This window comes from Terrapene carolina, unplaced genomic scaffold (genome assembly GCF_002925995.2).
Source record: "Terrapene carolina triunguis isolate 2854851 unplaced genomic scaffold, T_m_triunguis-2.0 Scaffold88, whole genome shotgun sequence".
Taxonomy (NCBI): Eukaryota; Metazoa; Chordata; order Testudines; family Emydidae; genus Terrapene; species Terrapene triunguis.
Window position 1 is genome coordinate 42799481 of NW_020664439.1, and position 22778 is coordinate 42822258.

Genomic DNA, 22778 nt, shown 5'->3' on the forward strand with positions numbered 1-22778 from the left:
GCACCCCAAACCCCTCATCCCCGGCCCCACCCTAGAGCCTGCACCCCCAGATGGAGCCCTCACCCCCCCTGCACCCCAACCCTCTGCCCCAGCCCATAGCCCCCTCCCACACCCTGAATCCCTCTGCCCCACCCCCCATCCTGGAGCCCTGTCCTGCACCCGAAACCCTTCTCCAGCCCCACCCCAGAGCCCCACACCCCCAGACAGAGCCCTCACACCCTCCTGCACCCCAAGCCCCTGGCCCCTGCCCCAGCCCAGTGAAAGTGAGTGAGCGTGGGGGAGAGCAAGCCACAGAGGGAGGGGGAATGTAGTGAGCGGGGGGCAGGGCCTCGGGGAAGGGGCGAGGCTAGGGTGTTCGGTTTTGTGCAATTAGAAAGTTGGCAACCCTAGGTGGAGAGCAGAGCTGAGACCAGCTGAGTGCCCGGTCAGACCCATGGCTCTGAGCCTACAAAGCAGTCACTGATCAGTGGGCAGGAGCACTGTGGGACTGCCCTGGGGCGACTAAGTTCACAGTTGCAGTTGCTGCGTCAGTATTTGTCATCTACACGGACGCTGCAATGGTAGACAATACGGTGCTTGGAGCAATTGCAAGCGCATTAGGGGGGTGTGGGTGAATGCCTGTGCACAGATGCAGGCACTTTTATGCGTGGACTTACGTGGGATAAGAGGGACGGTCCTCTCCTGGATCAGTAACTGGTTTGCCAGAAGCTGGGAATGGACAACAGGGAATGGATCGTTGATTGCCTGTTCTGTTCATTCCCTCTGGGGCACCTGGCATTGGCCACTGTGGGAAAACAGGATACTGGGCTAGATGGACCACTGGTCTGACTCAGTATGGCTGTTCTTATGGGTGTATGTTGTGTTGTTTGTTAGGCACGATAGGGGGACACAACAGTATTGGCAACACCAGAATGAGCTAATGCAGAAGAGGAGCGAAGGAGCCAGTCCACTCTTCACACCGTCTTTGGCCTGCCGCAGACTGAAGTTAGTTATCAGTGGTGGCTGTGGGATGAACACTGGGAATCAGACAGAAACCCTTTGAACCAGCCGGTCTCCCATAGAGATGAGATCTAACCATCGCTCAATGACACCATTTAAATCATGAGCAAAAGCCAAAGTCTGGAGTGCGGAGAATTGTTTAAAAAGAGCTGCTGCGGCTGAGTCACCACCAGACAGACCCCAGCTCCCCTGGCTCTCAGTGACAGCCAGGCTGTTTCTCACAGCAACATGCAGTACCATATATTACACACTGAAATAGGTCGCCGTGGCGAGGGTTGGACCAAACAAGTTTATAGTTACAGAGCTGGGCTCAAGGATACCTGGCTTCCCTCTTCCCCAAAGCACAGACAAATTGACTTCTCCACAGCCCCATAACACTGCCAGCTGGAGCGCAAGGACTCTGTCCTATGCCTAATCCAGCCTGGTCTAGAGCCAGTCGGTCGCTGTTTGATGAACAAGGCTCTTCTTCAACCAGCCCTGTAGTGGGGGGTCTCTGCATGGCTCTGGTCCATCCTCAGGGTAGGGGGCTCTGTCCTCTGGACAAGAGCTGACTGGGAGGGTGGCTTTAGCCCCTGCAAACCTGCCTTTGGGCATGGAAAGAAGAGGGCAAAGGAAGTCCCCTAACTACAGGACTTGCGGTGGAGGTTCTGGGGAAAGATTACAGGGCCCTATGTTGCCCTGTACAACAATTGCAGGTACTACAATTACCTGCTGGGGGAGCTCTTTGGCGCCTTTGCCAATTGACAGCTCCAGAGAGGTCAACTGACTCCAGTCTTGGGAGGAAAGGATGGGGGTGCTCTTGACTCACTGGCTCTCTTCCCGATTGTCACTCAAGAAGGGAAACCCAACCTCCCATGCAAAGATGTCCATGGGGCACTGCCACCTCCTGGCATCACTTTCCAGCAACCTCTCCCCCATATATGGCAGCAGAGGAGGTGCTGGGATCTCCACCTCTGGGGAAGAGATAGGGCTGGGCACAGAAGCAGCACCTGTAGAGTGGGCCTGGGTCAAGGTTTGTCCCTATGGGACTTGCACGCATGCACCTACCTCCCCCCTGGAACATCTTGGGAAGTTACCCAGAAAACTCCAGAGAGTCCTGGCTCTAAACAGCACTGAGATACAGCACTGCAATGGCAGGACAGGCTCAAATTATCTGGTTGCAATACAGGGGAGTCGCATTTTACGTGGGGGTTAGGTTCTAAAGTCAGCGCGTAAGGCGAAAATCGCGTATAGTCAAATGTTCATTGAGTGGAATGGCGGGCGGAATCGCCTGCACTACAGGTACAGTATTTAAATTGTTATTTTTCTCTTGTTTTGTTTTGCCGAGCGCGTATAGTTAAAATCGCGTAAGTTAAATGCGCCTATGATGCGACTCCACTTGTACATTAATCTCTTGCTAAACTCATCTACCCAGAAGAGTACAAAATTTCTGCAACCTGCATTTCCCACTTGTATCTTAGCTGGATTCTTCTTGTCACACGGTTTTAACTTACTGTCATTGAAGTCATAATTATCCGTGTTTGTAGATTATTCAATAATTTTTTTTTTAAATCCTGTTAACTTCATCATCATTGCCCACATTTTAGAAATGGGAAAACTGAGCCTCAAATACCTTGGATATGTCACTCAGTGTAACACAGCAGCCTCAGAACTCAAACCTAAGATTCCCGATTCCAAAACTCAGTCAAACCCACCAGACTTGCTAGACACATTGTTTAGGGCTGTCGGATCCCGCAAGGTGCGGAGTAGGGCTGGCTGGAAAACAAGAATTCCATTTTGTGAAAACTTCAAGGTTTCGGAATTTGTTTTCGTTCTGCATTGGAACAAAACCGAGATCTTTTGAAATTCTTCATAACAAAAAAAACAAAAAAAAAGCCCTGGGACACACCCACCCTAAAATAGCCTGTGGTTAAAGTATTCATCAAGTCGCCACTCCACCAGAGTCTCACCGGCCCAACACATATTTCGTAAGTCCCTGCTCTCAATCAAGCAGATCATAGCTTTGAACCTAGGTCGCCCACATCCCACCTAGTAATCTAACCACTGGGCTACTGATGATTCTGAGATGGGCCTCTCTCATACGTATTTTGACCATAAATTCCACCCTGGACCACTGAAAACAAAACATTTCAGTTTTGGCAAATAGACATTTCCAACAAAAAGCGTTTTGTCGAGAAATTCCCAACCAGCTCTCGTGCTGAGCGCCCTCAGGTCCACTCCTCTCACCGGAATTGCTCAGCACCTTGCTGAACAGGGCCCTGAACTTTTCTGAGCCTCGGTTTGGCAAGCCAGAAGTGGTGGTGTTTCCCTACTACGTGCGAGAGGCAGTGCTAAATCGTAAGAATGCTCATCATTTGCACTGATATGCACACCCTCAACAGGATAATCTGCATGAATCCTACAGAGTGCAAGAACATTCGTTTGAATAAAAGACACAAAGTTGCTGTGATGCCATTTGTGACGCTTTCATTCGGTGTTTTGAGAACATTCATAAAAGTGAATTTTTGTTTGAGAAAGTGCCTTAAATTTGAGGATCTAAAAGCACATTACAGTTATGAATGAGTTAAACCTTAGGCAAGGAAATAAAATCCCCATTTTATCAATGAGGAAATGGAGGCAGAGAGGTTAAGTGACTTGACAAAGGTCATACAGGCAATCAGTGGCACAGACAATTCAAGAACCCATACCATAATTCTTAGTCCTCTGCTGTAGAAAAAATATTGATGCTAAATTGTTGGTTACATAACTAAGTAAATATTTAAAGATCAACTAGCTCTCTTAGGAATCAGATCCTTTTGGTGTTTCTGTAAAGGGTCATGCAAACCTCGGGAGCAATACAAGAAATACACAATAATCACAAATCATTTGAAAAGATGATAGTCTTTATATTTCAAGCGAATCATTCCTAAAACAAAACCGGTTGGAGGATGGACACATCAAGCTCCCAAACAAACCAAATACACCATGTGAAATATATATATATATACACATACACACACACACACACACACACACACACACTGTTTGAAAATATAAATAAATGCTACTTTAGTTTTTTACCTTCTAAATCTAATTGATATCTGGTTGATTTGGGGGGGGGGGGGAACCGTTGCCTGAAAAACAAGCACTATGAGGTGGGGTTTATCAACTCACCATACTACCAAGGTTTAATATTAACCATTCCGCCCATGGACAATATTAAAAAGGTTGTTGCAACTGCAATGCAGAGCTGGGAGGATGCGGAACAGCCAATGTGGCAAATCTCAGCAGGTTTCCCAAAGAATCCAAGAACACAATTTAAATTCAGTCCTTACCTGACAGGATGGCAAATTGCCTGTGGAGCTGCTCAATTATATCCACTGCGACCAGCGGCCTTATCTCCTGCTGCATGATTTCATCTGTACAAGTGAAAAGAGAAACCCTCACTGAGTTAACCAGACCCTTCACTAGAGCTCCATTAGAACCCAGCAAGACAAAGGATATACTCAGAGGTTAAGAGCCTGGCATGAACATTGGCTCAGATCTTATCATATGACTCTTCACAGTGGAGGAGCTTATGATACGGAAAGTCCCATCTCCAGCCCAGTTACTTTATCTATTGTCTGTCCTGTGTTTGCAGAGAGCGCTTTTCATAAAGTGACTCCAATAGATTTAGCAGAGCTTGTCACAAGTTTGCTCAAGACGACGGGCCTCTCTTTGCAACTTCATGTTCCATATTAAACCACTGCATCTGGGCTCCCAGATAAAGCAGCTTTTCAGTCCTTTGAAACAGTGATGGCTATTTTAGATACAGTACCATGTTCCGTCCCCCTTTCCTTTGCACTCCACAGAAGGGCTTTTTGAGTAACTGACCAGCCCCCTTCCCCCTCCCTCCCCGCCCTGCTTCCTTCGCAACAAGAAAATACATAGCAAAAGGAGGAAATAAGGAACCATGGGGTTTTCTTCTCACCAAAACAAAGCCTGCTCTTTTAAAGTTAAGATTTAAAAGCAGCTAAAGACAGCAAGGGGGAGGGCGCCACACGCTGCGGATTCTAACTGGATGCATTTAGTGGTCAGGAACCACAATCTTACATTGAACTAGTTAGATTCTTTCCTCTCCAGAATGTGGAGCCTCACTGGCTTTTTTCAGCTTGAATCTGAAATGGTTTATTTACAGGGGGACAAATCAGAGTTTCTTAACATTTGCCAGCCAGGTCCCATTGTACTAGGTGCTGTACAAACATATAATAGGAGACAGTCCCGGCCCTGCAGAGTGTACAATAGAAACAGACAGAACGAAGGATGAAGGAAGGAAGCACAATATCCCCATTTTACAGATGGGGAAGTGAGGTCCAGAGAGACTAAGTGACTCCTCAAAATCACATAGGGCCTGCATGGCAGAGCTCTGAATTAAACCTATTTCTCCGATGTCTCAATCTACTGCCTTAACCACAAGTCCATCTTCCCTCTCAATATGCAGGCATTAGAATGTCAGAACTTTAAGTACCATCTATAATCTGGGGCAAATTTATCAATGGGTTCATAGTGACCCATCTCAGCAGCTTTCCAAAAACGCTGGATTTATGGTGCTAGTCTTTAAACTGAGCAACATCAACTGGTAAAACATCCTGCCTCCCTTCATTCTCTGCAAATATAGGTCTCTGGCTTGTTTTCAGCAGATCAGTTGATCCCAGTGAATCCTGCCAAAGCTTTAAGACAGGCTAACTGGAGGGCGCTAGGGTCATTGCCCTCTTACAGAAAGAATGTGATGATGAGTAAATATATGCAGAGAATGCTGAGTAGCTTCTGCTCCATGCATCAAATGCAAAGGGAAAAAAAAATCCATGCAACAGAACAGTCTCTCTCTAGGGACACGATCCTGCACACCCTCACCCACAGGAACCGGGGTCTGCAGGACTGGGCCTCTACACAGTCGCATAAATTAGCCAAGGGGGCCATGATGTTAAATTAACCCCCCACTCAAGATCTCCATTTGGCCCAATCATTTACAATGGCTGCTGAGTGCTGCTTACCCTCATTTCTGTGGTTACTTAGGTATTCTTCTCACTGAAAAAGCAAAGACTTAGAAAAGGCCCAGGATACAGTCCTTCTGGCAACAGGTAGACAGGAGGGTTACTATGATGATGGATCTCTCCTTAAAAATTACTTTCCAGAACTGTGTTTTGGGAGAGATCCCATCATCATGGAAACTCACCAACTCACGTGAAGCCTGGTTCTCCGAAGCAGCGCTTGTAGCCAAACGGGGAGATGGAAGAACAGGCCGTCTCCCTGGACAGAAGCTTAGCACAGTGCCTTGGCTGACTGGGCAGCTAAAGGGCAGGTAACACTGCAGAGAATTGGGATCTCAGACAAATATGAAAAGATTTGGTCTAACTTTTTAGAAATCTGATTAATTCCGAGTGAATGGAAACAGATAGGTCACTCTCCTTTCCCCCCTGCACCCTCGGCCCCTCTTCCTTCCCCCTTTCCTCCCATTCTTTTCCTTTTTTTGTTCTTTCCATCTTTTTTCCCAAAAACAAGGGCAGATCAATAAAATATAAATTAAAAGAAAAGTCAAGGGTGGGGGTCTCCTCAGAACAGCCGGGGTCACGCTAGCAAGGGAGCAGGAAGTCAATCACAGGGAGAGGAGGGCTGGTGCAGGAAGTAAAAAAAAAATCAGTGTTGCCGAAAGGTGGCAGGCTTGAGATTAGCTGTCCTGTATTTATTCAAAGGACACAGCTTGGGCAGTGACAATCTAAGCTTCCACACCAGGTAACCCTGCTAGTGGGCCACAACTCTACCTAGCAGGGATACCCCGAGAGTGGAGATCAGCCCCTCTGACCGGTCAGTGAACAGCCCCTCTGCTGAGGCTGGTAACAGAGTTGGTGGATTGCAAAGACCCACTGACGTCAAAAGGCGCAGGATGCGATCCTCCAACCATGCAAGTCCTCCCCGGCCAAGCGTTAGGGACAGATGCTATGTGGAATAACATTAAACTGAACTGTAGTGCTGATATAACTGGGCATGTGAGCCAGCAAGGGGCTCTGCAGGGGCCTCCCATCACACACACAGCTCTGCCAACTCTTGCTGCTGCAGTCTGCTAGTTTCCTAGGCCACATTTAGCCCTGGCGTAAGTGGGCACAACTCATGGCAGCCACTGGGCGTCTCACTTGCTGATGCTGAGGTTTACTTTGGCCCCGGTTAGTCCAAATCATCGTGGGAGGAGCTCAGCTTTATGAAATACTTCCCTTCAGATTTAGCAGCCACACCAGCTGTTAGACAAGATCATTATAGCTTGCAGGCATTGCCAGCTGGCTTTCCGGTTAGCCTTAGCGAACAGAGCTCATCAGAACGTCTGTGACACAGGGGAGAGGTGGAAGGGTGGGAGAGAAGAGGGGACAAGTAAGAACTTAGAAAAAAAATGTACCAAATCATCACTAAAACATTGAGTACAAAACACGGTTTTAATCGATTTGGAAAAGTACGACAAACTAGCTCTTTGGGGTGGGACTGTCCTTTAGTTCTGTGTTTGCACAGCGCTGGTACAGGGGCCCATGGTCTAGGACTGGGGCCCCTAGACACTGCCATAATACAAATAAAATAGAACCATTTTTGGAAAAACCATTCCCCCCCAGCTCCATCCTTCATCTTGAGGATCCGCCTCCCGGTGGGATTTAAACCGAAGAAATCAATACATCTGGAGTGAAGGACAGCAGCTGAGGCATACATGATTGATGGGTGCATTTCCATTTTGTTTACACAACCAATTAGCAATGTTATCAGCCCCGGTAGTCCCTCTGCCCCTGAGCACTGTGGGTGGCTGGAAGAAAATCGGGAGATGGTGCTAATGAATGACTGTGGAACCAGTGTCCACCAACGGAGTGGCTGGTTTGAGTGAGGCTCATGGGGCAGGTGAGGGGAGCTGTTTTACTCTACTGCCTAGAGGCCTCACCCAAGATCAGGATCCCAGACACACTGTAAGAGACAGTCCCTGTCCCAAAGAGCTTACAATCTACACAGAGAAGAAACAGCGAGGGTGGGAAGGAAAACAGAGGGGCGAGGTGTCTAGCTCAAGGTCACACAGCTGGGAAGAGAACCCAGGTCTCTTCCTCTGTCAGCTGGCAGGATCTTGCCTTTAGGATGCCGACTGAGGCGCCCTGCACCATTGAATCACCACTGTGACCTGAGGCTGTGTTGACTCTGTGCCCCACATCCCCACGTGGTATCGCAGCAAAGCGGTTTGTGGCTTTTTCTTAAGCCTGGAGTCTAGTCGTAGGGATAGCGCTGCGGAAGCCAGGACCGTCCTACTCAATGGGGGATGGGTGGGAACCGCCCTGGCACTGATGACAATCAGCTAAATTGCCACAGCCTCTGCGAGCGGAGACGGCAACACGGGTTGACTCCACTGTATGTGTTTATAGTTTGGCACCAGCTTATTTGGGTTCATCCCCCCGCCCCATACAGACATCAAACACAGCCTTCGCTCAAACTCACCCATTAGCTTTGTAGGGCACAGAGCAGCAGGGTTTACCTTCTCTCAGTGACTCAGGGTGCTGCCGTGAACGGCCAAGCTAGACTCTCTCTTCCATCGAAACATGCCTCCCACTTGGTTTGGGGTTTAAGACACGTTTTAGCCCCAGCTCTAGAATGCCTTGTCACGGTCAAGTGAAAGGAAATTACTCCCGCTCAGCACTGCTGGAAAGCCCAGCCTAGCCTCGCCTCAGCTGTTCCACGGTGGATAAAGAATTTGTAAAGCCATTGACGCAGGAGGACTGAATCCCGGGTCTCCCACCTCACGTGAGTTACTGTAACCACCCAGCTATAGAGCCACTTGCTCTCGGTCTGTCTCTCCAGCCCCCTGACTCTTTCAGGAATATGCATTTTGCTGCCCTTGTGGAAGTGTTGCCCAAATTTGGGCAAGTTACCAGCCAGGCTCACACCTGCTCATTAGAGACTTGGGAGTTGGCAACACTATAACATGAATATTGAAGAGCCAGAAGATGCAAAGTAAAATATTTGGATCACCTACATTAACTTATATCTTTTCACAACCTTTCATGAGCTGCTTCACCTGCTACAACCATCTCTTCTTGTACCTGTGAGTTACAGCTGCTTAGATTCCCTTTAGACCGTTTCACCTACCCACCAATGTGTAATGTACACCACCTTGCCCATCCTCTCTGAATATGTTGGACAGTGGTTAGACTACAGAGGAAATCTCATATGGACTATAAGGAAAAATCTCACCTAGTCAGTGGCATTGACAAGACTGAAGTCCTTAGCAAGCCTCGTTTCTATGACTTCATTTTGTCCTTTCCCACAAAAATCCATTAGTGCGCAAAAGAGCATCAAAACCAGAAAAATTCTATTTTAAAAAACAAACTTATAAAGCAACTATAAGAGGGGAAACCAAACCAAACCAAGGCTGGTTAGCATTAGTCATGCATTTTATGTGTTTGCCAACGCAATGAAGGCAAGTCGTTGTTTGTTGTTTTTTTAATAATCTCCAGTACCCTGGAGCAACAGTAGCAGAGTCTGTCGTATTAGCGATGGGAGTGATGTTTTAGCTCATGTAATCCGCCCACCAAAGCCTAGCTAGACTCATGGGAAGTGAGTAGTTCTGATTAACTCTGCCACAGACGATGCCCAAACCTACGCCCTGTTTTCACAACAGTGTCGACAAGCTGAGCGCTTTCCATATGAAATTAATAGCAATAGTGAAGTTCCTAGAAGACTTCGTGGGGAGACTGACACTTCCCTCTTTTTGGGGTCAAAATTCTGTTTGGAGGAGGGTTTTCGTTTTTATTTGTTTGTAAGATTTTATTCATTTCTTGCATTTTATTCTCTCACATTGCCATTAGAGATGCCCCCCAGTTAATGTGGAGGTGCCAAAGTGGGTTTTGGTGATAACACATTATTATAGTGGTTGAGAAATGAAGGGGAACTTTGAAGTCAGACCCTGACTGGTTTGGGGACATAAGAGACCCTTGAACTACCAAAGGTTTAGAGAAGCTTGTCCACATATTTTGAAGTCTGTGCCCAGGGACTGCTGATCCCTCCCTACCCAGGTTCATTTGATCCAACCTTTGCTTGACCATTGAGCTGTGCACCCCGTTGCTCTGAGGCTGGACTCTGGAATATAAATCAGGCTGACTGATTTCGGTTTCTTTTATGAATAACTAAAACCATGCTGGTTTTGCTTCTCTTGTAACCATGGCACCCTAAAAACGTTGAGGGGGAAAACATACCGAAAGAAAGACTTAGGTTTTTCTTAGGACGTGTGCTCATTGGAGAAGGAATTTCCCTCTCTGGGTTTGTACCATGCCTAGTACAGGGACCTTCATGGCTACGGCCTCTAGGTGCTACCATAGTATCAAATAAATTCAGAGCAGCTGGCCTGCTTTGGCGGCTCAGCAAAAAGATATGGTGGTGGGTTCCAGAACAATCTCTGAACATCCTATGCCCACTGTGTATGTGAGTAAATGACAACATGAGGTGCTCTTCAGGGGAAAATAGGCCCTTGGGCCATGGATTTGTGAGGATCAGGGGGTGATGAGGGTCTCTGGAGCAGGGACTGAAGAATTTGGGGGTACTGCTATACTGTTGCAGTGTGAAAATCAGTTGCACAGCATAGTGTAAGCTGGGAAGGGGCATATAGTAAACGTGGGAGCGAAGAATGGGTCTGATCAGACCCTCACAATAACTGTGACAAATTCTGTATCTAAAACAAAACCCTGTGGATGAGTTTGCTGGAACAAAAAGAAAATCAGATTTCTGCGCCATGCAAAGCGCTGACTGTTTTTGGTGGGGGGAGAAACTAAACATAACGTGTAGGTTTGGAAGGGGATAGCAAATGGTGTGACTAGTTATGCCATTGCCGCAAAGCAACGGGACTCCCGCAGGGCACAACGGAGGTTTTCTGGGCGCTAGCAAGGACTCTTCGGTGGCTACCAACGTCTGCACTCAATTGTGGTGGTGCTGATGCTTCTTCAGACTGCTCTGGTTTTAAAGTAGAGTGGTTGTAAATGGGCAGCAACCGCGAGTGACTTTCCTTCTGGTGGTGGGTGCTGCCTTCAGAGCTGTCTCGTCAGCCACAGAGCAGGTACAGCACGGGCAGCAGCAGTGCAAGTGTCCGCCATTTTGCTCTGCTCCTCAGTGCTTCATCCCTGCCTGGCAGGGACAGAGTTAGGTTCAGCTGTCTGCCCTTGCAGCCCTTGGCCTCTCTCTGACTGTGAGCATCTAATTTAAAAGCCTGTTCCCCGAGGGAGCGTCATGAGATGTAATTGTGAGGGTCACAGAGAAAGGAGGGACACAGATTTCACTACAACACAGACTGTAGATTACAGCACACTCACGCCTCTCTTCCCCATTGCCGTGTGCTGCTTTTACACAGCTCCAGCAGTATAGAAGGACTGTATAAGTCAGCAGATCTGGCCACTGGTGACTTCCTGGGTAGTTAAGGTTGCCAGGTGTTCAGTTTTCGATCGGAACACCTGGTCGAAAAGGGACCCTGGCGGCTCCAGTCAGCACTGCTGACTGGGCTGTTAAAAAGTCCCATCGGCGGCACAACGGGGCTAAGGCAGGCTCTCTGGGTGGCTCCCCAGAAGCAGTGACACGTTCCTCAGCGCCTAGGCAGAGATGTAGCCAGGGGGGCTCCATGTGCTGCCCCAACCCAGAGTGCCGGCTCTGCAGCTCCCATTGGCCAGCCAATGGGAGTTGGGGGGGCAGCACCTGCAGGTGGAGGCAGCACGCACCACGCAGAGCTGCTTGGCTGCGCCTTCGCCTCAGAGCCGAGGGACATGTCGCCACTTCCAAGGAGTCACCTGAGGTAAGTGCCGCCCAGAGCCCGTACCCAAACTCCCTCCTGGAGCCCGCACCCTGCTCCCCCTCCTACACCCCAACCCCCATCCCAGCCCTGAGCCTCCTCCCGCACCCCAACTCCCTCATGGAGCCTGCACCCCACTCCCCTTCCTTCACCCCAACCCCCTATCCCAGCCCTGAGCCCCCTCCCCCACACAAACTCCCTCCTAGAGCCTGCACCCCACCCCCTGCCCCAACTCGGAACCCCCCCACACACTCCAGACCCCTTGGCCCCAGCTCGGAGCCCATTCCCGTACCCTGAACTCAGGGAAGGGATGGAGCCTCGGGGGAGGGGGTGGGACAAGGGTGTTTAGTTTTGTGAGATTAGAAAGTTGGCCACCCTGGGGGTAGTGCGGAGGGATTCTCCGGGGTGTGCAGTATTGGTTTAATGAGTCTCTACCACCCTCCACGGCAGCCCCAGCTCAGGCGAGAGGTGGGGGGCAGACCCGCATGTGCAGAGCGCTGCTGCTCTCGGGGTGTACGCAGCTGCTGGAATGTCCACTTCGGGGCCGTGGCAACCAAGCATCAGTCAAAGTGTTCTCAGTCAACTCTAGTTTATGTCAGGTGAGACTGGCCCGGCTCCTTGGGTTCCTACCCCGGGCAGATCTCAACCAAAGCCAATCCCACATCAATGGAAAATCCAAGACCATGGCAAATCCAGTCGCTAGGACATTGACACCTAACAACCAATGACCCAGAGGGAGATGGATTTCCCCATCTTTCAGCAGGGAAGCTGAGCAAAGACCCCAGCTTGAGAACAAAATGCTGGAGAGCTGTGAGGTGAGGAATAGGAGCTGGCTGCCGGAAGGAGTCAGGACTCTCACCTGGGAACTGACCAAGGAGGTCAGACAGAGAGAGACACAAGGTCTTTACATAGAGTTCACTACAGCTTGGCTGGGCTCTGGGCTAACCAGAATGGACTTAGGAGAAATGAAGATTAAAACATAGTCTAAGGACTTCCTAGGCTGTTTTCCAGTTAACTGATAAGCCTGACTGCTTCGACAATGTTGCCCGAGTGTCACTGCGAAGACTTGGTGAGGTGCATTCATCCCTGAACAGTGGGCAAGTCTCTGCCGGGAGGCTACCTCGCCTGGACTCACTGAAGAGAGTTCACGGTGTGAAGCAGGGATGTTGGAGCTGCAGACGTTCAGTCAAAGGAAGTAGGGAGGCCACGTGGCCGACCCTGGAGGAAGGGCGAGACCCCTTGGGGGTCTGGCACCTTGAAGGGGTTCCTCCAAGCGACGGTTCCAAATCTGGGGAGATCGCACGACACTGCGGATCCATGACAACCACACCTGCATGTTTATCTGGGAATCTAGCCCTTCGGCCCTATAGAAACGTAGGACTCAGGGAGTCTGATTCTCCTCTTACACCACCGTGAGAGCAGAGTTACTCCAGCAGAGCCACACCAACATAAGACTGGCATAAGTCAACAGAATCAGGCGCCATAAATTAGTTCTGCGCGCGCGCGCACACACACACACACTTTTTTCTTCTGTAAAAAAAAAGCAATTACCGTACCCCTCTGTCTAGCCCGGCTCCTCTTTTTGATCCCCTAGGGCAGAAGCTGCAGGGATACAAACTCATCTCTAAAGCGGAAAACTGCTCAGTCACGCTTTGTGATTCCTAAGGGAAGTTAGTCAGACATGGTTTGTGGTGGGGTTTTTTTTTCTTTTCTTCTTCTTTTAATCATGGTGTTGCATTTCTGATTGGGATACTTGCACGCCCTCTCTCCTGGCAGGTTTGGAGCAGAGCCCGCAAAAAACCAGCTCTTATATGAGCTGCACCATCAACCGCTGATTACAAACATCATCTTGTTCCCCTTGCCCCACTCGTCGCTGAGCAAAGCTGAATTCGTTTATATGCTAATGACAACGAATATGTTTCCAAATGAGCGTCTGAAAGGCGAGCTGCCAGAGTGAAAGACCTGACTGTCTAGCAGAGTGACACAGCAGGGCCTTATTGCTTAATGAAAGACTCTGAGGCAACCAGCCGTAACAGGACACTGGGGTTTCTTTGTTTATTAGTGACTGGCCGCTACCACTGCCCTTCCTGCTGTTGAGTATGCCAGGGAACTGCATCAACCCACCATTTCAAGCTGCTAATCTTGGTCTCATGGGTTACAAATTTCCAGCGCAAAGTTCATCCCCTCCTTAATGAGTTTGGAAAGATGCATCTTGCATTTATACCATGTTATGTGGGTGTGGGGGGAGGCAGGCACCCTGGGGGTGAAAGAAAACCTTTGTCAAGCTCAAGAAGGAGGTCATCCTAATTCCCACTTGGCTCGTCCACGATCTGAGTAGAGATCAGCCTTCTGCTCTCGAGCCAGCACAAATCTGTGATTCTAATCGGAGTGTAAAATTAAGATTAACACGGTGGGGAAAAAAACAGGCTAGGGGATTTTAGGCATGCATCTTTCATTAATTGTAACAGAAGATATTGATCTAACCCGCCCCCCTTGATTTTGTAAATTTCAAATAATATATTGTAAACAAACCAGTTCCCCTCCTGCCCCCCATCTGTAAATGCACCTCGGATTAGTAAACCAGAAAGATTTGTTTTAGAGCCCCCCTATTTGTGCTCTTTGTTTCCTGTTTAAAACTCTCTCAGACCATGAAAATCCAACAAGAGCAGTTCCACTTATTCTTCCATTGAATCACTGATGTCATTTTCTCTTACAGGTTCCCCACGCTGCAGTATTTGGGTTGCAAATGCTGCAAGGGAATATTTATTTTTGAACAAGCAACTTCCATTATGAATTTTTTTTAATAATTTCATGGGAGCATGGTAGGATTTGGATAGTGTAAAAGCTTCTATTTTCAAAATAATTCTCGGCCCCTTTCAAATCTTGGTTCTGTTGCCAGGGCAGAATGGACCAATCTAGAGGTTTTGGAGCAACACCCCCATGGGCTGTAATGCAGCAGGAAAGCAGGTGTTAGTTTGCCCACCCCATCCTAGCCTATGGCCCGCAGACCACATCCGGCCCGCGGGACCGTCCTGCCCGGCCCCCGAGCTCCTGGCCTGGAAGACTAGCCCCAGACTCCTCCCCTGCAGCCTCAGCTTGCTCGCTCCGCCGCCGGCGCAATGCTCTGGGCGGTGGGGCTGTGAGCTCCTGGGGCAGCGCGGCTGCAGAGCCCGGCCTGACCCGGTCTCTGTGCTGCGCGGTGGTGGTGGCGGCAGCGGCGTGGCCCGGCTCCAACCAGGCAGCGCGGATGTAGTGCCGCCAGCCACCGGTGCTCCAGGCAGCGCGGTAAGGGCGCAGGAAGCGGGGGGGTTGGATAGAGGGCAGGGGAGTTCGGGGTGGTGGTCAGGGGGCGGGGGTGTGAATAGGGGTTGGGGCGGTCGGGGGGGGAATAGGGGGTTGAATGGGGGCAGGGATCCCAGGGGGGCAGTCAGGAAGGAGGGGGGGTTGGATGGGGCGGCAGGGGGCAGTAAGGGGCAGGGGTTCCGGGGGCAGTCAGGGGAGAAGGGGTGTTGGATGGGGCGGCAGGGGGCAGTAAGGGGCAGGGGTTCCGGGGGCAGTCAGGGGAGAAGGGGTGTTGGATGGGGCAAGAGTCCCGGGGGCGGGGGCATCAGGGAACAGGGGGGTTGGATGGGGCAGGAATCCCGGGGGGGCAGATTGGAGGTGGGGGCCGGGCCACGACCCCCTCCCCTAACCGACCCTCCATACAATTTCCGAAACCCAATGCAGCCCTCAGGCCAAAAAGTTTGCCCGCCCCTGGGCTAGGAGGATTAGAGGCCTGGTGCTGCAGTCCTTACTCAGACCAAATTCCTATGGACTTGAATGATGCATTGCAGATGCACTTCTAGTCCCTTGGGAAGCAGAGGCAGCCAGAGGATAGTGTGAATGGGATTTCTACTGTAGCACTCCCCATCATGGGACGGAACCAATGCAGTCTTGCAGGTGGCGCCATACGTTGCCCATGAAACAGAAGGAAAAGATTAAAAAGAAAAAAGCTTCTGATTATTCAGAAAATTGTGTCCCAGAATGACTACGTGGGCAGGAGCTGAACTAATGCCCACGTGGATCTTTCATCACAAAGCAAATCCTCTCTGAAGTTTCTTCTCCCGGTAATGCTAAATCCGGACCAGCGTTTCAATCACTGGGAGCAGCTAATGACTAACACGGAGCTTTGCCTCGGCTCCTCGTCGTGGGAGGATCTGCAAACGTTTCTTCCCAGCCAGAAGCTTTCAGTAGAGATTGTTCAAGTTACATTTGGTTCGTTTCACCATGTGGTCTGCCTTGCTGGCTCCGGAGCTTCATGTTGTTCATTTTTAGCTCTAAATGACAGGGGCACAGAAGTCAGAGATGAAAGTGGCCTATGTGGCGGTTATGTTTTTCCATGCTCAAAGAGCAGCCAGAGCCTTCAGGCTGAATGACTTAAAATGAGTGTGTCCAGTCTAACCTTTGACCAGAGACACATCCAACTCCTGAATACTTAAGCAAAAAACGAGTGCCTGACCTATCTGGACATCCCTCGTTTTATTAAGTTCCTTGTGCTACGTACCCTGGTCCACTCTGGTAACGGGAGGATCAAGAGATCTACATGCTCAGCTCAATCCCCCAAAAGGAAACAGGAAGGAGCAAGAGTGAGGTCCCCATGAGGGAGAGCACTAGGTCGGTCTCCTCTGTCATCTGAGGTGCACCTGTTCTGCCTCACAAAATGGCAGCTGACAGCGGATGTCCAAGAATTTGATGGTGCAGTATTCAGCAAATTATATCAGTTGGATGTTATCCCTAGCCTTTGTTTGCCAGAAGCTGGGAATGGGCAACCGGGGATGGATCACTTGTTCTGTTCATTCCCTCTGGGGCACCTGATGTAACACCGGCGGCGGCGGCAGGCGGGATTGAACCGGGGACTTCTGGAGCTTAGGTCATGAGCCTCTACAGCATGAGCTAAAAGCCAACTGACTGTTAGCTAAGGGTGTAGAGCAGACTCATTTAACTCTCTCTAAGTGGTCTAGGTGCCACTAGATGGGACACAACACCACACCCAGAAGGTGTGTGGGTTACACTGGCATTGGCCACTGTCGGAAGACAGGATACTGGGCTACGTGGACCATTGGTCTAACTCCAGTATGGCTGCTCCTATGTTCCACAGCTAAAAACACCACAAAAATTAGTGAGTATTGGATCCAAAGTCCATTGTGGCCTACGGAAAGACTCCCGTTGATTTAAATGGGGTTTGGACCAGGTTCCTAGCTCCTTTCCTTGATCCTCTTGCTAAAGTGAAAAGTGCTTAAATTCTGACCCACTAGTCAATGCAGGTTGAAGAGAGGGCCTGAGGGGTCTCTTGTCAAGCTGACAGAACTCAGTTTTGAGTTGAGTTGAGGCACTTGGACTCTACCTGGAGAGAGGTGGGATGTCTAGCTGCCATATGACTTGGTCCTGTTAGCTGAGCAACTACACGTTGAGATCTTTGGATAAAACGTACTACGGCGGTGCAAAGCATTGTCGTTAGTGTCAGCCTCCAGGGAAGGCATTTGAATTCTTTCCAGGCACGAGGATGACCATTATGGCTTGGGTCACTGAAGGGGAGAGGAACAGCGAGGAAAAAACGATTGTCCCCAGTGTAACGAAGTCCTTGCTTCCCATGCACATGAGCTAGGTAACTTGTCACAGCAAACTGCAGCCATGCATATTCACATAGGTAGCTCGTTTTGATCAGGCCTGTTTCCCCTACTAACTATGTGTTTGTGTTTCCACTGAGATGGGACGGAGCCACAAACTCTGGATCCAAACCCAAACTTCACCCTCCCTCCCCCGAGTTCAGGGGTGATTGTATCATGGCTCAAACGTGTGCTAAATTTTAAGCACAAATGTAGTTGCACTGAAGCCAAAGGAAATGCTCACACGCTTAAAGTTAAGCGTATACTTAATTCGCTAGTACAAGTTCTGTAGATGTCAGGGATGGCCAGGAAGCTCAGATCTGGTATGAGATCCAGACCCAAAACTGTCCTGAAAGAGGGGGGCAGATCCAGAGTTCTAGTTCAGGCTCCTCTATCATTTTAATAAATCAGTGACATATTTATCCTTGGGTCATATGCCCATGTAAAGTAGGTGAACAGACGGAAAAGGCGGGCTGACTGACGCAGACTTTGGCAAAGCGGATTATGACTACTGCTATATATACAGTACTACTGCTAGTGTGCGCTCTTCCAGGTTTGTTTTAGTGCTGCATGCCAGTTGCAAGAGAACTTTGGCACAGATCTCTCTTTAGTGGGAAGGAAATGCTGGGGTCATTTTTTCCAGTCTAACCATCTCTAGTGAAATGGTCTGTGGATGTCTGGCTTTTTAAAGGAGAAAAATTTGAAAGCCCTCAGTAAATCAAATTCATTCCTCCAGACTCAGGAGGCTTGTGGAAAGAAAGTGAAAATAAATCAGATTCCTTTTTTGCTACAGAGTTTGTGTCTTTAGGACTTGCAAAAATAATTTAGCTTCTGAATTTGGGCCAGGAGGCCATATGAACTTAAATACGCATCTGGAGTCTTAGATTAGTCCTATAACAACTCAATTCAGAAAAGAGTTGCTATAGCTGTATACAGATGATTATTGCAGATTATTAAGGCAAATTAATTGTGTCCGTGTATGTATTCATTGTTCAGGTTTTAGGTTCTCTCAAACTCTTTGCTTTGTGATGCAGATGCTTCTAATCATAACCAACAGCGGTGTAATAAGATCATACAAGGCTGTATCTGTAAAGAATGCAGGAAACTTACATTATGCTTATTATGAACATGTTTATATTGTGAAGTACCCCAAAAAAGAAACCCACACCCACACCATTTCAGCATCTTTTGGCAAAATAAAATAGGAATTCGTTTGAAATGGAGCATTCAGACGGTTTCAGAAAGCTCAAACAACCCTCTAACTAGCAGAAACTTTCCTAATTGCAAAGACACTAGAGACCAGGGTCTAATCTGTTACACCTTTAATGGACTTACTCCAGATCTAAAGCAATGTAACGGAGATCAGAATCTGGTCCCTAGACAAACAAACATTCCTGTTCTTTTTGCGGATACAGACTAACACCGCTGCTACTCTGAAACATTTCTTAATGGTTTTTAACAACTTCTTTCCCCTGAGTCAGGTTTATTTTACCCTCTTGCCTAAAATTCTAGCTACACAGCAATGCAAGATAAAGGGAACACTTTAAAAACTCCCTGCTCAGTAAAAAAGATGCAACAAGAGGAGGCTTCATATTTCAACACCGGCTTGTTAAAGTCCCTTGTGAATGACAAATTGTATCCAGCAGACTCCAAAGCTCGCAATAAATGCATAATGCCTATTACATTTGCTATATTACTTTGGCACGCCACTCAGTCATTCAGGAGAAACAACAGACTGGACGACAGGAGTCACTCCCGAACCTCGCCAGCAGATTGTTTTCAGATGGAATTAAATCTTTAGGGATCCCCAACCACCAGATTAGTTCTTTATCTTCCCACAAAGCATCATCATTTGATAACCAATTTTTTAAAATGATTCCTGCACAAGGCAACCCTCCAGCCGGCGAGCAGAGGGAACGTTCTGCTGCTGCCTCCAAAATATTTCCTTGTTCCTGCGGTTCTATGACACAAGGTTGAGCCCTAGCAGCAGCCGTCTGCAGTGCCTTTTACATATGCCTCAGTAACACGACACAGTAAGTGTGATCACACAAAGCCAACCTGTCTGCCTGAAGAGATCCAGCCGCCCTTCTTGGGATCTTCAGCGCCAAGCTGCCCCCACCATCTCAATTCTTAAGTCAGTTTAAAAGGCTGAAAAAGGGACGCCTCCCCGTTGGAGAATCTCACACACAACCATGCGCCTGCCTCATCTCACAGCTGGCTGGCTGGCTGCTTTGCAGTCTCTCTATAGTAATGAGTTCACATTAGGCAGAGGAGAGAATCAGCCTCTGTGGAGGGCAGATCTGTCTTGGATTGTAACGGGACTGCTGGCTGCTTGTTTAGGGTGACCAGACAACAAGTGTGAAAAATCAGGACGGGGGTGGGGGGTAATAGGAGCCTATATAAGAAAAAGACACAAATATCGGGACTGTCCCTATAAAATCGGGACATCTGGTCACCCTATTGGTGCACACTCAGAGAAGGAGATCACATAAAGCGCTTCCTAACCTAGTGACACAAACCGCCTGGCGGTTTGACCTACGCAATAGCCAATTGTTAACCCTCGCTCCGAGAGGCACAATTGGGCTTCTTATTCCCATCTGACTCGGAATATGGATGTTTAGAGAGGCTGAAAGGCACTGAGCTCCTACGGGGATGAGCAGTATAAATACCGACACAGAATACACTGAGCCTTTACTCAATGGATTTAGTATAAACAATTTGATGGGGGCATCATTTAAAAAAAAAAATTTCCTACAATGACACCAAAATACTATGGATTACAACAGTCCTACTACAGGGCACGAGGCTGCGGCTGCAGTTACAGCGCTGTATCTTTACTGATGTTCTAACTACGTCACTGTAGTACTGCACTTTTATTATTTAAATAAGGGCATCTCCACACTACAAAATTAAGTCGACTTAAACTACACTGGCATATGGTCACCGCAGAAATTACATGGCTTGTGCATGTCTACACTTTGCTGCTTGTGTCGGTGGTGCACGTTCTCACCAGGAACGCTTGCACCGATTTAACTGTCAGTGTGGGACGGCTTCCAAAAGCCAGCAACAGTCGATGTAAGCACACAGCATCTACACTGACACCGTGTCAACCTAATTACATCGATATTGACACTAAGCCTCTCGTAGAGGTGGAGTTATTAAGTCGGTGTAGCGGGCGATTTACGTTGGCGGGAGTGAAAGCAGTGTAGACACTTACAGAGTTAGGCGGACATAAGTTGCCTTGCGTTGACCTAGCTCTGTAGGGTAGACCAGGGCTAAACATTTCAATGCATCAATTGAATTAACAATGTCCCTGATCCTACAAACATTTAACCCCATGCATTAATTTTACTTACAAGTGAACTTTTCAGATGCTTAAGCATTGGCATGATCAGGGCCAATGTATTGATACCGGTCAACTGAATGACAATGTTATTACTTTAGTAGCAGTTTCATTGCCAAGGCTTTCGATGAGGGGCACTGTGTACTCTACATAACCCATAACCCAGCATGGCTCTTTGTCCCCCTATGGTGGCTAGGACACAGATTTGAGTCTGCGGCTGCCTCCATGCTAATGGCGTGCATCCTTTAGCTTAAATTGCAGAGAAGCCTGCTTTTGGATCCAGAATGCACAGGTTCGGTCCCCACTGGCAGACCCAAGCTGGGCGTTATTACAATACCACAGATAAATCATCATTAACTGGCTTTTACTATACATTACTGATACAGTGCTGGCACCTAAGGGCCTCAAATCATGAAGCAGAGCCCCACTGTTTATATGCAAATCAAAAAGATTGGGGCAGAGACAAAGAGCCCACAGGCGAAGATAACAGGTCGATAAAGACGAATAAAGGGAGCACAAGAAAACAAGGCAAGAGAAATGTTATGTTACTGTATTAATTTTCTTCCTAATTTTTCCCTTAAATTGTGTGCGAAAGACATGACATGAACATGTAGTGATGTACCAGTTTCTGTATATGTGAAATACTGCCCTCCACTGGTTGGTGAATTTATATCAAGCTTTTGCATATCAGCTTCAGACTAAAAGGGACCCTTTGTTCCCTGGGTAAGAGGCTCTGTTAGAGTTGCAGGTACTAAGTTCTAGTCCGAATACTACTTGCATGCAGTTAATTGACTACAGTCAAGTCTATGTACCCAGTATGCAGTTCCAGTGGTTAGGCTGATCTATGTGAACCCCAAAATACTCACACAGAGGATAAGTCTAAGGCCTGGTCTACACTACAGAGTTAGTTGAAGTAAGGCAGCTTACATCAACCTAGTTATGTCACCGTACACAGTGCAGCTTTGTCCTGCCGATGTAAGTGCCATACTACACTGACATAATAACTCCACCTCCATGAGAGGCCCCCCCACACTGCCCCTCTTCAGTCAGTGGAAGCGCTCCTAGTGAGGACACGAACCACCACAGGAGGGTAGTGTGGACATCAGCCACCACAGTAATTACTGCGATGGCTGTAAGTTGACCAAACATAGGTCGACTTAGGGCTACAGTGTAAACATGCCCTAAGTGTGTTAGGGGAAAACATGTAATGAATGCTTTGTGTAGACCGCTGCCCTCTATTGGGCAGAACATATAACTTCTGCAGCTGAAATGCTTTAGTGTCCTCCACTAGTAGGAGTTACTCACTCTATGGAGCAGTGAATAGTTACAAATTCTATGCCAGATGACACCTATACGTTGTTAGTTGTTGGCTAACAAATGCATCAGATCATGGATCATTGCACACTCGAGCATTTTCCCTCCTTCCAGAGTCCAGCCTGTAATGACAGGCGTGGAGAGGGAATGACAGGTCGGGCCAAAGCGTCAGAGGGTTAACCCCTATATTGCAAGTGAATTTAGTGGCTAATCTTTCAAAATGACTCCAGTAAGCTTGTAAGCAGAGTCAGGATGAGTTCTACCCTGACATTTGGTGGTGAATTGTGGCAAAGGACTTCAGGGGCTCATCGTGTTTGCATAGGCACACCCACCCTGCCTAGCATGAGCCCAAATGGTCACTTTGGCTGCTGTGGGATCCCCAGTTTCTCTGTTATTGGGGCAGGACGAATAAAGTGTTGTTACCCTGATTATGTGAATCAAGGACAATGAAACTGTTTGATAACAGAGGGACTCGCCCTCAACTAAGTAGCACTCGCTAGACAAGGGACATGGGTTCCAAAACCTAGTGAATTGAGAGAGAGGTTGGGGACAGGTATTTGTACCTAATGGTATAGGCCCCCTTTGAAGGCCTGAAATACTAATTGTATCTTCTTCTCTCTCTACTAATATCAGAGCTAATTTTAATTCCATTAGGAGTCTAGTTACAGGCTGC

General features: G+C 48.3%; 1 protein-coding gene across 1 annotated transcript in view; it reads right to left on the minus strand.

Moving 5' to 3' along the window:
- MCF2L2 (MCF.2 cell line derived transforming sequence-like 2) overlaps positions 1-19644 on the minus strand; it is a 227558-nt gene extending 207914 nt beyond the window's left edge. The window contains exons 1-2 of the mRNA XM_029911105.1: positions 19507-19644; positions 4314-4397 (exon numbers count right to left, since the gene is read on the minus strand). Of these exons, the coding sequence (XP_029766965.1) occupies positions 4314-4389 (76 nt within the window). The 5' untranslated portion in view covers positions 4390-4397; positions 19507-19644. The remainder of the gene's footprint in view (positions 1-4313; positions 4398-19506) is intronic.
- Positions 19645-22778: the final 3134 nt, after the last annotated feature.